The 16,343-nt window shown below is 48.6% G+C and overlaps 1 protein-coding gene across 2 annotated transcripts in view; it reads right to left on the bottom strand.

The window, feature by feature from the left end:
• Window positions 1–16,343, bottom strand: part of TMOD1 (tropomodulin 1) — a 95,871-nt gene that overhangs the window by 35,131 nt on the left and 44,397 nt on the right. For both annotated transcript variants that reach the window (XM_055350025.2, XM_031014874.3), the window contains exons 3-4: window positions 16,048–16,204; window positions 7,135–7,254 (exon numbers count right to left, since the gene is read on the bottom strand). In XM_055350025.2, coding sequence (XP_055206000.1) covers window positions 7,135–7,254; window positions 16,048–16,204 — 277 coding nt within the window. The remainder of the gene's footprint in view (window positions 1–7,134; window positions 7,255–16,047; window positions 16,205–16,343) is intronic.

Below are 16,343 nucleotides of genomic sequence, written 5' to 3'. Positions count from 1 at the left end.
TGACCTCCCAAAGTGCTGGGATTGCAGGCGTGAGCCACCTCGCCTGGCCAACATCAAATTTTTTTTTAGCTAAGTACGCCCCATTCAATATTGGGACATATTTGTTGTTCTCTGAAATTTGAATTCAATTGAACATACTGTATTTTATCTAACAACTCTATGGCCCTATCCTTCAAGACTGGGAGTAACTCTTCCTCCTCCAGGGAGTCTTCCTGGATTCCTCCTCTCCCTCTCTAATTCTCCCACAGCACCTGGTGTATGCCTCAGAATCTATGCGGTGTTAGACATATCTAGATACACGTCTGCTTCTGCTACTAGACTGTAGGCTTCTGGAGGTCAGAGAAGGATATTTTCTCTTCCACCTCTCCCTGAATATGGTATTTAGCAAATATTTGGTGATGATTTTTAAAAAATACCCAAGTCATTTGATTAGATATGGTTTCCTGTTAGAGAGACAATATGGGAGCCCTTAATGAAGAGTCGGGAAACCCAAGTTCCAGCCCTGACCATGCCCCTGATGTCAGTGTGACCTTGGGCAATTCCCCTCCCCTCTCTAGGCTTCAACCTCTCTTTCCAATGAAGGGTTGAGACAAGACCAGTGGCTCTCGGTCAAGGCTGCACACATGGATCACCCAGGGAGCTTTAAGACCATATCAGTGCCTGTCTCCATCCTGGACCAACCAATGAGAATCTCTGGATATATATATATATATATATATATATATATATATATATATATTTTTTTTTTTTTTTTTTTTAATTTTTGAGGCGGAGTCTCGCTCTGTGGCACAGGCTGGAGTGCAATGGCATGATCTTGGCTCACTGCAACCTCCACCTCCCAGGCTCAAGCGATTCTCCTGCCTCAGCCTCCCAAGTAGCTGGGATTACAGACACGTGCCACCACGTCCAGCTAATTTTTGTATTTTTAGTAGAGATGGGGTTTCACCATGTTGCCCGGGCTGGTCTTGAACTCCTGCCCTCAAGTAACCCACCTGTCTTGGACTTCCAAAGTGCTGGGATACAGGCTTGAGCCACCACGCCCAGCCGATTTTTTTTTTTTTAAACCTCCTCAGGTGATTCTGTTGCTGAGTGAGAGTCGAAAACCACAAGATGAGATGATCTCAAAGTCCTTTCTGTTTCTCACATTCTAAGATTCTTCTCTGCTAAAATTAGACTTGCTTGTTCATCACTAAGAGAACTGGTGGGCAGAGAGGCATCTGCATTTTTTCAGGCTCTCGTGGGTTTTAATTTAGGCTGCATCTACGTGGGCAACAGAAGCTGAGGCCTGAGTCAGCAGCAGGTGAATCAGATCACCAAGAAGGAGTCCCATTCTGGGGCAGGCTCTCCAGCTCCCACGGAGCAGCTCACGGGGGTTCTGGGATGTGCTGGGGTTTCGTACAGGTTTTGCGGGGATCATATAAAAGATGTAGCCTCATATGGCTGACTGGTGTGGCTTAGAGTGGAGAGAGGTGGAAAATAGAAAGTGCATTTGGCACACAGATGCCAGCTTCCTGTGATGGTCTAGAAAAGGGATGGAGGCGGCGAAGTTACAAGAGACTGCTGGGAGACCAGGAGGAAGCAGACCTACATTTCAGGCTGAGCCTTGGTATGAATTTTCTGGGTAACCCTGTATAGGTCACTTCCTTTTTGGGGGCTGGGGGGATGCTCAGTTTTCTCACTTGTAAAATGGAGTGTTTAAACTGATCTCTTACCTACCCATAGGACTTAGTGACACAACAATTTCTCATGTTTTTATCCTGTTTGACTTTTACAGTAAGTATCCAGGGGCTGGGCACAGTGGCTCATGCCTGTAATCCCAGCACTTTGGGAGGCCGAGGTGGGTGGATCTCTTGAGGCCAGGAGTTCAAGACCAGCCTGGCCAACATGGTGAAACCCCGTCTCTACTAAAAATACAAAAATTAGCAGGGCATGGTGGCACACGCCTGTGATCCCAGCTACTCGGGAGGCTGAGGCAGGAGAATTGCTTGAACCTGGGAGGTGGAGGTTACAGTGAGCCGAGATCACGCCACTGCACTCCAGCCTGGGCAACAGAGTGAGACTCTGTCTAAAAACAAACAAACAAACAAACAAACAGCATCCAGGGTAGCTGTGGTAGACCCCCCACCCCCAACTTTTCCAGCAAGCTCAAGAGGGAAATGGTTCGCCAAAACCATACAGCAAGGACTCTCGTGGCTTTTAAGTTAGTATTCTCATTCACTAGGTCACTAGCAGTTCTAAAGTTCTAAAACTTCCCCTTGACTTTGGCATCCTAAGGACAGATAACATATATTTATTCTAGCAGGTTACATATGTTAACAGCAGGGCTAAGAAGAAATAAAACCATTTTGCAGCTCAGAGGAAATTAGAATTACAAAAAGGAAAGACGAAAAGAAGAAAGGAGGGAAAGAGGAAGGAAGGGAAGGGCCCAGCTAGATTTCCACTGATGGGCAGAATGCCTGGGGCTAGTATTACCTTCTGCCAGCCCTAGGCACAAAATCGCAACTTTCCCTCTCACTTGGTTTTGTGCCACACTCCACGTCAACAGGAGTGAGTGACGGGAGAAAACGGCACATCAACATTGCCTGTTGCTTCATTCTTTGTAGATATTGGCAAGGCTGAATTTAGCACTGGGGAACTTGATTTTTTTTTTTTTTAAGTCTAGATCTTCCTCAAAACTCAAAAAGGACTATTTTTGAACTCTGAAAAAGAACATTGAGTTCTGTTTCCTCTCCCTGCCTAGGCAGAGTTCACTCATTTGGTAATTCCACTCAGGACGCAGGGAGATAACAGCACACATCCCCGGCTCCTCCTGCTGCCAGCTGCTCGGGCTGTCTCTGGGCAGATGGCTGGAAGATGTTCTCCTGCATCCCAGGGACAGGTGGGAGAAACTGGCTCCGGCCCAGGACTTGGATGCAGTTGAGCTGCTCCTGGATAAGATACACCCTGCCACTGGCAGGGTAGCAGGACAGGTGCCTAAGCACACGGAAGTAGCCAGAAGCCAGGGGGTGGCCTGGCTAAGCCTGTCTCTGATAGCCGCAAGACCCCCAGGTTGCCAACTGCCCTTGGGGGTGAGTGGCCCGAGGCTGTCCCATCTAAACGATGAGTCTCCCTACCCCACTTCCTTCCTGGGTCCTGCCCCACCTGAAGGGTCCCTAAAGCCAGCCAGCATCACCTCCCTGAGTGGGCAGGGGAGGCACTGCGAATTACAAGTGCTTGCTGACTCCCAGCAGCCTCTGACCTACAACCCTGTAGGCTATGCGCCAATAACTTAGCCCTGCCAGGAACCTGTGCACTCTGCTTGTTGCCCAGCAGGGACGCTTTTAATGTTGAAATCTACATGTTGAAGTGATAAAAGATTTTAAGGTTAAAAAAAAATACATGTTTCTCGTCTGTCCTCATCACCTCCTGGGCCTCCCAAAGGCAAGGACTGGCTCCTGTTCATCCTAGTATGCAGTAGGAGTTCAATAATGTGCACTGGCTTAGTGAGCAGTTAGGTGAATGCATGAGTGATGCACCTCACCCGTGTCACATGTGAGTTAGGAGGGCACACCTGAGCTTGCCCTCCAGGCTCCTCCCATCAGCAGATAGCAAGCCTGCCACGCCACTCCGTTCAGAGGGGCCTGCCATCCCCAGCCCGGAACCGCTGCTCCTGCCGCTCCCAAGCCCTGGACCTTCTCCGCACTTTCTCACTGCTACTCTTCTGCTCCTAGGCTCTTCTCCATAGCCCTTCCCTGGTCTCCCCCAGTCCTACCCCAAGTGCCTCCCTCACACGCTGTACTGATTCTGTTCAGACGCTCACTCTCATTTGTCATTTCATACTTACCTGGTGTTTGTTTAACGTAGACTCTGTGAGGGTGGAAACTGGGCTGTTTTCTTACCATTCTTTTGCCAGGGCCTAGTCCAGAGACTAAATGGACAGCACTGACTGTGTGTGTGAGTGAGCAAGCCAGAGCTGAGCTGATGGAAATGTTCCACTTGGGAGACAGGCCATACCAACTACAGGTGACCTGGACGCCCCATGTCCTCCTCCCCCTACTCTTCTTCCTCCAGTGAGTCACCCACACTCTTGGCCCCAGTCACCCGCTCTGTGAAAAAGGCTCCAACCACCCACCACTCTCTGGTGGGCCTGCTCCGCCCAGCACCTCCAACACCATGTTTGAAGTCCAGCCTTCATCTCATGCGGAGTTTCTGAAGTCAGCTCTCGGCAGAGCACTCCTCATCAGCCACCCAGCCTGTTTTCTGCTGCCTCAGGCTAGAAAGCCTGGTACCATCTCAGCTGCCCGGCCTCTGAGCCGGCACTAGGAACAGCTGGGCTCTTGGTGAAGCTGCATCTCAGATGCAATCCCACAGCTCTGCCCAGGCCTCGGCCTCATCGAAGGCCTGCCTCCTCCATTCCCCCATCCTCCAGAACACTCCCTCCTCTCCACTCAAACTCCTGCTTCCATCTAGCTCTCCCTCATGCCCCTAGTCCCAAGTTTCATCTCCTTGGTGTGGCATCCAGAGCCTTTTCGAATGTGACCCCCCCTGCCGGGTCCCCAGCCAACTTCTCCAGCCTTGCCCATCACCCTCTGTTGCCTACCCTCTGTGCTCTGTGTCCTCCCCTACCCTGGAGGGCTTCACTCAGGTGACACTGGGTGATGATGCTGCACATAGGCCCTAGAATGAAGTTGCCTGGGTTTAAACCCTTTGGGCAAGGCATTTAACCACATCTTGCCTACTTTCTCCATCCGTAAAATAGGGACAGTAATAAAATTTCCTTCATAGGATTGTTTTGGTCAATAAACGCAATAAGGTCTTGAGAGCAACTCACATAGAGCCTGGGACATGGTAGGTGGTCAAAAATGTTCAGTCCCTCCTTCCCCAGAGATGCTGCCATCTTTCAAATGTCCAACATCAAATGACAGGCATCCAAGGTTAGCCAGTTAACACTGGTGTAGACTTACAGCTCCCCTCTCCTTCCCAGACTTCGGCAGGATATTGCATCGTTACAGATAACAATAAATAGCCACGCCAACAAAAATAAAGAGAAGTAGTTTCAAGAAAGCCACACAGAAACGTAGCACAGAGTTGCAGCTCTGACTTGGCACAGGAACCGCAGGCGCCGGGGGTTGCGACAGCAGTCATTTGATAATCCCTTTGAGCTGCCTAATGAGGGGAGTGACATCATGAAGGGTGATTGGAGGAGAAAGTCCAGGGTAAAAACAGCCCCAGTCCATGTGGAGATGCCGCACCAAGGCATCAGCCACCTCCCTGCCTCACAGATTAACCCGACCTCAAGGGACCCCCTTCGGGGAGATGGTTTGGTTGAAGTGTGATGTATAATATATGGGCTCAGTGGAGGATCTGCTGTGACTCGTGTGGCTTCTGACAGAATAAATCCCTGCCCTAGCAAACTAGGTTCCGGAGTTAAGTGCTACCTTCCCAGCTGGGTGAAGCACTCACTGCTTCTGTACTTCATAGTGAAAGGGAAAACCATTCTCTCTCAGTCCCAATACCCTTGAAGCCATTGCCCTTTGTCCTTCAAATTCCCTGTCTCCTGAGGAAAGGGCTGTCTGGACTTGGGATTTACACACTGGCTTTCCGCATTCACTCCTCAGGTCCCCCAGACCTGGCTTCATCTGTCACCACCCAGAGTGCCCCTTGTGTATAGTTGAGTCTTCTCACTGCGCCTGCACATCCCCCAGTGGCTCCCCCACCCCTGAACGAATGTCACCAAAGTCACGCACAACACTACTCACAAGTCGCAGAAGGAAGCTGTGGCCTGTCAAGTCCCTGGTGCTGGTGCTGGTGCCCTCCCACCTCCGCCGTGGCCTCTGGGCTTACATGCCTCTGAGTCTCCTGGCCAGCCCTGAACCCTCACTCCATCTCTGTGGCTCCTGCATCCAATTCTGCCCATCTTGATTTGGCCTTTGGTTCTCAGCCTATTTGTGGCTAACTGATCCACATTCTAGCTTTGCCCCATTTCCACGATTTGCACCCCCGCCCCCAACCCCCACCACCAAAGGCTTCTACGAGGGCCATGTATTCTTTCTGGAGCTTGACAACACTAATGATGCCCAAATCTCTATCTTGAATGGGAACCCCCTGTAGCACTCCAGAACTTCCTATACAACTGACCCTACTTGGGTGGCCCACAGGTGCCTCAAGTGCCACAGGTTGTAAACTGAACTCTGTATCTCCCCTCTTCCTGCTCCTCCCTTGCCATCCATCACTAATGGCACCGACACCACTTAGTGTCTGAGGTTACCCTGCTTGACTCTTCTACCTCACTCTCACAGCCAGTCAGTCACAGGCATCCCCTTCTACCCTCTCCCCTGCCTACCTGCCTCGAGCCTTTCCCCACCCCACCCACCCTCCTGCCATCACCTGGGCTATGATTAGCAGTCTCCAAGCCTGCAGAATAAAAACCCACCCACTCCCTGGATTAGAGAGCACAGTAGGTGGGGAGGGAGTGCACAAGGTGCCAGATGTGGCCAGAGCCTGACCTTCCTGTGGGGATGGAACACCACAGCAGTGGGACAGAGACTAGACAGGAGCAGCAGAGAAGTCGGGGGAGGCAGAGAGGGGGGCAAAGGGCTCTGAATATCAGGCCACCTTCTGGAGTTTTGGGGGTAGTTTGTGAAGATCATATGGAAACACATATGAAGATGGAGGGCATGGGGCAAATATGCGATATACAAGGGTGACCCCTCAAAGCCGGCTCACTGAGCCAACTGCAGGCAAAGTGCAAAGCTGTAAAAATCAAGCCCTTAGTGAGCCTCCCAAGCCAAAGACACCAGAGGCCCTCTGTCTGTTTTCCCTCTATCCTCTCTTCCCAAATGGTTTGGGCAGGATTCAACGCTAATGGCTGGGAAAGGGTGTCTGTGGGCTCTCCCTGAGATACACCCACGTCCCTCTGGCATGGGGTCTCATGGCAACAGCAGATGGCTCCCTGGTGTGGTAGGTTTGCGTGGTTTTCTCTCTATTTTCCTTGTTTTGGTTTTTGAGAATGGATTGTTTGAACACTCTCGGTCTCCTCTAGTTCTTGTTAGAAATAGAGAAGGTGTTCATGCTGAAATGAGCCCTACAAGGCTCCCTGCAGATGTGGGTCAAATCCTTCTGGAGGATGTGGAAAGCTCCTGGAACGCCTCTTACCTGCAATGTCACAGAGTTCTGCATCTGAAGCATTTGCCAAGGCTTCCTCCAGCTCCGGTTCCAGCGTCACACTTTCCAGCACAGGATCCAGTGGCTTCTGCTTAGGAACCCAGACCTTTCCTGCAAACACACAGGGGACCTGTTATGGGAGTGGCTGCAATGGAGCAGCCTCTGGTGATGGCCCTGCGTGGACCATTGTAGAGCCCTGTGGGTCCCTCCATGCTGAGAGTCCCTTCAGGTTTCTCCCTCTGGGGACCAACTTCTCCAAAGAACAGGAATCAGGGATCTCCAACACAGCACCCCTCACACTTGAAAAGAATGATTTTATAACTTGGTCCAAGCTGACTACCCTCTATCAAAAGCATTCATGACCAAACAATCTGTAAGTAGGAAAAAAATATGAAAGAAAAATATAATAGAATGCCAGGGTATGGGATACCTTAACCAAAGTTTCTGAGACCTTGGGAAATGAGAGAAAAATGTATAAACATTTCTAAACAAACAAATAAAATATGAAAAGGGAGAAAAATAATGCATCCTTGCCTCATTATCATATTTTTAAAGTGTCAGATTCATAATGGAATAAGGGGAGTAAAGAGGTACATATGAGGACAGTCACTGTCATGCCCACCCATAGGAACTGGTGAAGAAATTATGGTGCATCCATACAACGGACTTCCAGCAGTTAGTATAAAGGATGATGGCGATTGCTACTTACTAAGAAGGAGAATGCCTAGGACAAATGTTGTGTGAAAAAGGCAAGCTTACAAAGTAGCATGAACAATTTAATTCCATTTATGAGAAATTGCATATGTATATTTATTTACTCAACAACATTTATTGAGTGCTTCCTATGTGCCAAGCACCTTTCTGGGGGCTAGGGGACAGCAGTGAGTAAAATCCTCAAAAGCTTCTGATGTAGTGAAAGGAGAGAGATAATAAACGTATAAAGATATGGAATGGTATTAAGCATTATGGAGGAAGACAAAGCAGGACAAGGGCCTAGAAGATGACAGGATGGGTTGTGGGTGGGGTGGGCACCGCTGTTTTGGGAAGGCTAGTCAGAGGACGCCTCACTGAGATGACAGCCTGTGACCTGGGACCTGATAGAAGTGAGGAAATGATCCCCTAAGATCAGGAACAAGACAAGGGTGCCCACTTTTACTGCTGCTATTCAACATTGCACTGGAAGTTTCAGTCAGAATAAATAGACGGAAAAAGAAGTCAGTGGAATCCAAACTGGAAAGGAAGAAGTAAAATTGTTTCTATTTGTAGAAGACATAATCTTATGTATAGAAAACCCTGAATTTCCACACAAAAAAACCTATTAGAACTAACAAAGTCAGCAATATTGCAGGGTACAAGATCAACATACAAAAATTAGCAGTGTTTCTGTACATCAGCAATGAAAAATTTGAAAAGGAAATTAAGAAAACAATTTCATTTATAATACAATCCAAAGAATAAAACTTGGGAATAAATTCAACCAAAGAGGTGAAAGACTTGTACAATGAAAATTATAAAACATTACTGAAGGAAATTAAAGACCTAAATAAATGAAAAAATATTTTAAGTTCTTGGATTGGAACACAATATTATTAAGATGGCAATGCTACCAAAAGCAATCTACAGATCCAATATAATCCTTATCAAAGTTCCAACAGTCCTTTTCCCAGAAACAGAAAAGGTGATCCTTAAATTCATATGGAATTATGGGCCACAAATGCCAAAACAATCTTGAAAAAGAGCAAAGTTAGAGCACTCATACTTATTGATTTCAAAACTTACTAAAAAGCTAAACAGTGTAGTGCTGGCATAAGGATAGATAGATAGACAATGAAATAGAATTCAGAGTCCAGAAAGTAACCCAAACATCTATAGCAAATTGATTTTCAACTAGGGTGCAAGGTGCATTCAATGGGGAAAGAATAATCGCTTCAACAAATGGTATTGAGACAACTGAATATCCACATGCAAGAGAATGAAGTTGGACCCCTATTTCACACCATATGTAAAGTTGAACTCAAAATGGAATGACTTAAATATAAGTTAAGACTATAGCTCTCCCTCTCCCTCTCCCTCTCCCCACGGTCTCCCTCTCCCTCTCTTTCCACGGTCTCCCTCTGATGCCGAGCCGAAGCTGGACGGTACTGCTGCCATCTCAGCTCACTGCAACCTCCCTGCCTGATTCTCCTGCCTCAGCCTGCCGAGTGCCTGCCATTGCAGGCGCGCGCCGCCACGCCTGACTGGTTTTCGTATTTTTTTGGTGGAGACGGGGTTTTGCTGTGTCGGCTGGGCTGGTCTCCAGCTCCTAACAGCGAGTGATCTGCCAGCCTCGGCCTCCCGAGGTGCCGGGATTGCAGACGGAGTCTCGTTAACTCAGTGCTCAATGGCGCCCAGGCTGGAGTGCAGTGGCGTGATCTCGGCTGGCTACAACCACCTCCCAGCCGCCTGCCTTGGCCTCCCAAAGTGCCGAGATTGCAGCCTCTGCCCAGCCGCACCCCCGTCTGGGAAGTGAGGAGCGTCTCCGCCTGGCCGCCCATCGTCTGGGATGTGAGGAGCCCCTCTGCCTGGCTGCCCAGTCTGGAAAGTGAGGAGCGTCTCTGCCCGGCCGCCATCCCATCTAGGAAGTGAGGAGCGCCTCTTCCCGGCCGCCATCACATCTGGGAAGTGAGGAGCGTCTCTGCCCGGCCGCCCATCGTCTGAGATGTGGGGAGCACCTCTGCCCTGCCGCCCCGTCCGGGATGTGAGGAGCGTCTCTGCCTGGCCGCCCCGTCTGAGAAGTGAGGAGACCCTCTGCCTGGCAACCGCCCCATCTGAGAAGTGAGGAGCCCCTCCGCCCAGCAGCCACCTCGTCTGGGAAGTGAGGAGCGTCTCAGCCCAGCAGCCACCTCGTCCGGGAGGGAGGTGGGGGGATCAGCCCCCCGCCCGGCCTGCCGCCCCGTCCGGGAGGTGAGGGGCGCCTCTGCCCGGCCGCCCCTACTGGGAAGTGAGGAGCCCCTCTGCCCGGCCAGCCGCCCCGTCCGGGAGGGAGGTGGGGGGTCAGCCCCCGCCCAGCCAGCCGCCCCGTCCGGGAGGGAGGTGGGGGGGTCAGCCCCCCGCCCGGCCAGCCGTCCGGGAGGGAGGTGAGGGGGTCAGCCCCCGCCCGGCCAGCCGCCCCGTCCGGGAGGTGAGGGGCGCCTCTGCCCGGCCGCCCCTACTGGGAAGTGAGAGCCCCTCTGCCCGGCCAGCTGCCCGGTCCAGGAGGGAGGTGGGGGGGGTCAGCCCCCCGTCCGGCCACCCGCCCCGTCCGGGAGGTGAGGGGCGCCTCTGCCCGGCCGCCCCTACTGGGAGGTGAGGAGCCCCTCTGCCCGGCCACCACCCCATCTGGGAGGTGTGCCCAGCAGCTCATTGAGAGCGGGCCATGAAGACAATGGCAGTTTTGTGGAATAGAAAGGGGAGAAAGGTGGGGAAAAGATTGAGAAATCGGATGGTTGCCGTGTCTGTGTAGAAAGAGGTAGACATGGGAGACTTCATTTTGTTCTGTACTAAGAAAAATTCTTCTGCCTTGGGATCCTGTTGATCTGTGACCTTACCCCCAACCCTGTGCTCTCTGAAACATGTGCTGTATCCACTCACGGTTGAATGGTTTAAGGGCGGTGCAAGATGTGCTTTGTTAACCAGATGTTTGAAGGCAGCATGCTCGTTAAGAGTCATCACCACTCCCTAATCTCAAGTACCCAGGGACACAAACACTGCGGAAGGCCGCAAGGTCCTCTGCCTAGGAAAACCAGAGAACTTTGTTCACTTGTTTATCTGCTGACCTTCCCTCCACTATTGTCCTGTGACCCTGCCAAATCCCCCTCTGCAAGAAACACCCAAGAATGATCAATAAAAAATAAAAGTAAATTAAAAAATTAAAAAAAAAAAAGACTATAAAATTCAGGCTGGGCGCAGTGGCTCATGCCTGTAATCCCAGCACTTTGGAAGGGTGAGATGGGCAGATCCCCTGAGGTCAGGAGTTCGAGACCAGCCTAGCCAACATGGCAAAACCCCATCTCTACTAAAAATACAAAAATTAGCCGGGCGTGGTGGTGTGTGCCTGTAGTCCCAGCTACTCAGGAGGCTGAGGCAGGAGCATCACTTGAACCCGGGAGGTGGAGGTTGCAGTGAGCCAAGATTGTGTCTCTGTACTCCCGCCTGGGAGACAGAGCAAGACTCCATCTAAAAAAAAAAAAAAGAAATATATATATATATATATATATATATATATATATATATATATATAAAATTCTTAGAAGAAAACATAAGGGTATGTCTCTATGACCTTAGAATTGGCAGTGGAGTCCTAGATATGATAACAAAAACACGAGCAACAAAAGAAAAAATAGATCAACTGGACTTCATCAGAATTTAAGTTTTGAGCATCTAAGGATACTATCAAGAAATTGAAATGACAATATACAGAAGGGGAAAAATATTCACAAATCATATATGTGATAAGGTCTAGTATCTAGAATACAGAAAGAACTTTTACAACTCAACAACAAAAGGAAAAACAACCCAATTTTAAAATGGGTAAAAGACTTGAATAAACATTTCTCCAAAAAGGATATACATATGGCCAACAAGCACATGAAAAGATGCTCAACATCATGGCTTGTTAGGGAGATGCAAATCAAAACTACAATGAGATACAACTTCACACCCATGAGGATGGCTACAATTTTAAAAAATGGAAAATTCATGTTGGCAACAATGTGGAAAATTGGAGCCCTCGTACATTGCTGATTGGAGTGTAAAGTGGTATGGTTGCTATGGAAAAGAAGTTTAGCAGTTACTCAAAAAATTAAACATAGAATTACTATATCATTCATCAATTCCACCCATAGGTATATACTCCCAAAGAATTAAAAACAGGTATTCAAACAAATACTTCTACAAGAATGTTCAAAGCAGCATTAATCACAATAGCCAGAAGGTGGAAATAACTGACATGTTTACCAGTGGATGAATGGATATACAAATTGTGGAATATCATTCAGGTATAAAAAGGAATAAAGCACTGATTCGTGCTACAACATGGATGAGTCTGGAAAACATTGTGCTCAGTGAAAGAAGCCAGACACACAAAGTCACATATTGTATGATTTCATTTGTAGAAAATATACAAAATAAGTAAATCCATAGATACAGATTGGTGGTACTAGGGGCCGGGGCAGAGGGAGTGGGAGAGTAACTAACTGTAATAGGTACAGGGTTTTATTTTGGAGCAATAAAAGTGTTTTGGGCCTTGATAGAGGTGGTGGTTGCACAATGTTGTGGATTGTTCATTTTTAAATGGTTAATTTTATGTTACATAAGTTTTACCTCAATTTACAAAAACCTACACAGCTCACAGCAGCTGTTGATGGAGGATAAGCTGAAGGGAGCGGGGGTGGAGGATGATTAGGCGGTCGGTGTGGGTGCAATACCAGGGTGGTAGTGGTGAAGGTTGAGAGGGAGTGGGAAGCGCATAGAGAAATGTCCAGAAAGATATTCCCTAAAATGGGATCAGTGCTTATTTTCAGTGAGGAAATGATTGTGAATTAATTAGCTTTATTGTGTAAACTGTTTACAGCAAATATCAATTACCTCTATCAGCAAAACACACAACAGAATCATTTGGGGAAAAAATGTATCATAACCTCTGTTAATATCAGATTCCAGGGATCCAGAAAAGAGGAAAACACACAAGGAAAATAAAACCCCTAAAAAGGAACTCAAGTATTAAAATGACTAATGCAATGGCTGAGATGAATATTCAATAAATATTTAAGACCTGTGGTTTATTATACCCCATAACAGGTTCCTCCAGTGAGGATGGCGACTCTGAGCCACTGTAAGAGGTACCTAGACTTCTTCCCTTCATCTTACTAGTGGCATGTGAATGTGATGGCTGGAGCTTCAGCAGCCAGATAGACCATGAGGACAAAGACAGGTTGTAGGGGTGGCAGAATGAAAAGCTGGAAAGGGTTGTGATCCACGATGCTAAGGAATATGCCTTACTAGCCCTGGAATGCCTAAGAAAATTAAATTCCTTGATTAAGTCTGTTACTTTTATTTTTCCCCCCAGCACAGGCAGCCAAATCTAATTCTAATGAAAACATCCTGCCTGGAGCTATATTCTGGTCTCTCCCACTTGAATGAGAAGGGCTCCCTTTCCAAATTCCTCAGGGCTTTGTGCCAGTTTATGGCTCTTCCTACATACTATCAGGTCTTGCGGTGTGGGGTGCTGTTTCCCAGCAGCCCAAGCTGACTGTAAGCCTGCTGTGGGGGAAGTGCTTGGTAGAGGCTGGAGTGAATGGCCCTGAGCCTGCCAGTCAGAGCTGGAGGGTCTCCTGCCCCACTGGCTCTGAGACCTCCACTTATTCAAGTCATAAGAACTCCAACAACTAGCATTCAAATACTCCAAGATGATGATGATGATGATGATGACGATGATGATGAGCCTTTTGGGCTTGTTGCTGTATGGAAGTAGAATGAATGCTAACTATTCTCCTTGGTCAGCCTGGTTTTTCATGAAGACAGTCCAGCTCTGGGAGGCTAGAGAGCTTTTCCCAGCTCTGCCCAGTCCAGAGCTGGAGGAGTGGCAGGACTGATTTGTGTACCATTCAGACTCCCTTCCCCATCCCTCACACCATCCTCCGGGTTCTCCCCTGGGAGGGGTGTGGGTACATGAGGAAGTGGACGCCAGCAATGACTCACCTCGCTAGGTGTCCACCCAGGTCTGCTGCCCATCCCCACTCCCTGCCCTCGTCCTCACCTTCTCTCCTGCCACCCCCTCCAGGATCCCTCTGACCACGCGATCCTTTCAAAATTCAGAAGTTCTATAATCTAGATGCCCCTTAGGCCTCCCTGGACTTCCAGTTTTCAGTGAAACCTGGACTGAGCTCCAAGTCCAGGATTTGGAATGGTTCGAAGTCCTCTGCACAATGTCTACCCCCATGTGCGTCCTCATTTTATGAAGCAGCTACTTAGTGCCGGGCATTGTGCAAATACAACTGCGATACAGGGGAGCCAGCCACAGATGTGGACCCGGGGCTCACAATGCTTGCATTCTTAGGGGTGGAGGGAATGGAAGAGACTGAAAAGAAACAATTAATTACACAATTAATTAATTAGAATTAGTGCTTTCATTCAACAAATATTTATTAGGTGCCTTCTATGTGCTATGGATTTATTAGGTGCCTGGAACAAAATGATGAACAAGACAGATATGGTCTTTGCATTCCTGTAGCTGGTATTCTAACGAAGTAGTGCACAAATCCATTAAACATTTATTTAATTTTAGCTCATCCATTCATCCAACAACTCTCTACTCAACCCTACTATATGGCAGGCCTCGCACTGGCTGCATGCTGGGAGTACCACTTGAGCAAAAACAGCCCAAGTGGTTGCCCTCAGGGAGTTTACAGGCTAGTGAGAGAGATAGATGAAAAATAAAGAGATGCTGGTAAGATGTGAGTTGCTCTGAAGGACATACGCAGGCTCCTGTGTTGGAAAATAACCAAGCGGGGAAGTTGGAGAGGGACTGCCTGTCCTGAACAGAGTAGACAGGGATGGCTTTCCTGAGAGAGAAGACTGTACAGTTGAGACCCAAAGGACAATAACAACTAATACTTAAGTAGCATTCATTTCCTGCCAGATGCTGTTCTAAGCGCTTGACAGAGATCTGAACTCACTTAACCTTCATTACAACCTCATGAGGCTGGTATTTTCATCATCCCTGTTTTACAGAGAAGGAAATGGAGGCACAGTAGGTTAAAACATTTACATATGTTCACACAGCTAGTAAGTGGTAGTGCCAGGATTGCAACTGAAATAGATGTAGCTCCAGGCTGTTTCTGACTATTATATCTTACCGGGCAGGAGGAGCCAGCCATGAAGAAGACAGCATGGAGCTGGGCAGCAGGACCAGCACTCCAGGCATAGGGAGTATGTGCAAAGGTCCTGAGGTGGAAAGTTTGAGAACAGCAGAAGGAGGCCTGTGGAACAATGGGATGAGGGGGATATTGGAGGGGGGCAGAGGGTTTGGAGAGCAACGGGAAGTCTTAGAATGGATGGTCAGGGAGGCCCTCTCTGTTTCCTGGGGCCTTCAAGATGGCTTGCCTCAGGCTGGAGCAGAGAGTATAATGGGACAGATGAAGGAAGGGAAGCTGCAGCTGCCAGAGAGAGGAACTTTGGAGAAAGAGCAGAGAGAATCTGGGTGGAGACGGTTAGTGCATCTCTAGTCCCTGGTTTGCATAGGATGGTCCCTGCTTAGGCTTCATGTCCTGATGTCTTTTTTTTTTTTTTTTTTTTTTTGGAGACGGAGTCTTACTCTGTTGCCCAGGCTGGAGTGCAGTGGTGCGATCTTGGCTCACTGCAACCTCCACCTCCTGGGTTCACGCGATTCTCCTGCCTCAGCCTCCTGAGTAGCTGGGACTACAGGCTCGTGCCACCATGCTCGGCTAATTTTTGTATTTTTAGTAGAAACAAGGTTTTGCCATGTTGGCCAGGCTGGTCTTGAACTCCTGACCTCAGGTGGTCTGACTGCCTCGGTCTCCCAAAGTCCTGATGTCGTTATTAACAGTTTCTTCTTTTACTCTCAAAACTGTTTAGGTTTGCATAAAAAAAAAATCAGGACATCCTAGTGAAAGAGGGTTTAGGGAAAAGTTTTGCTGATTTGAGTGGATAGGAGTCTTTCCTCAGTCTACCCCCAAAACTTCATGAAATCTACATCATCCATAGATGCTTTTGAAGTTGGGTTTGGGTGTTTTGGCCAGGCAGGGATGAGGACAAGGAGGCCCAGTCACATTTGGCCCATCACAGGGCCTGGCAGGGCCTGGCATACAGTCGGCACTCAATGGTGCATGGGGAGTGGCATATTATAACAGCAACATTGTTCAGTACCTCGTTTTTCCCCTGTGTAGGGGACCAGATCTTCTCGGTCCTTAAACTCCTTTGCTTGCTTTTCCAAGTGATCCAAGAGCTCCTCTCTTTTAAAGGGGCCCGTGGGCGCCTTGGTGGTCTGATCCTTCTGCCTCAGGCCTGCAGGCAGCAGTGCATTCTACATTGGAGGTTGTGGGGGGCAGGAGAGAGAGAAAGAGAGAGAGAGAAAGAGAGAGTGGTCAGCTGCTGAAGACTTGCACTTCTCCAGAAACTCATCATCGAACAGAAGGGACCTCAGAGCTCATGGAATCCATGGT

Source organism: Gorilla gorilla, chromosome 13, assembly GCF_029281585.2.
Source record: "Gorilla gorilla gorilla isolate KB3781 chromosome 13, NHGRI_mGorGor1-v2.1_pri, whole genome shotgun sequence".
In the NCBI taxonomy this organism is placed as follows: Eukaryota; Metazoa; Chordata; class Mammalia; order Primates; family Hominidae; genus Gorilla; species Gorilla gorilla.
Note: the sequence above shows the minus strand (reverse complement) of the source record. Positions and strands in the feature narration are given on the sequence as shown.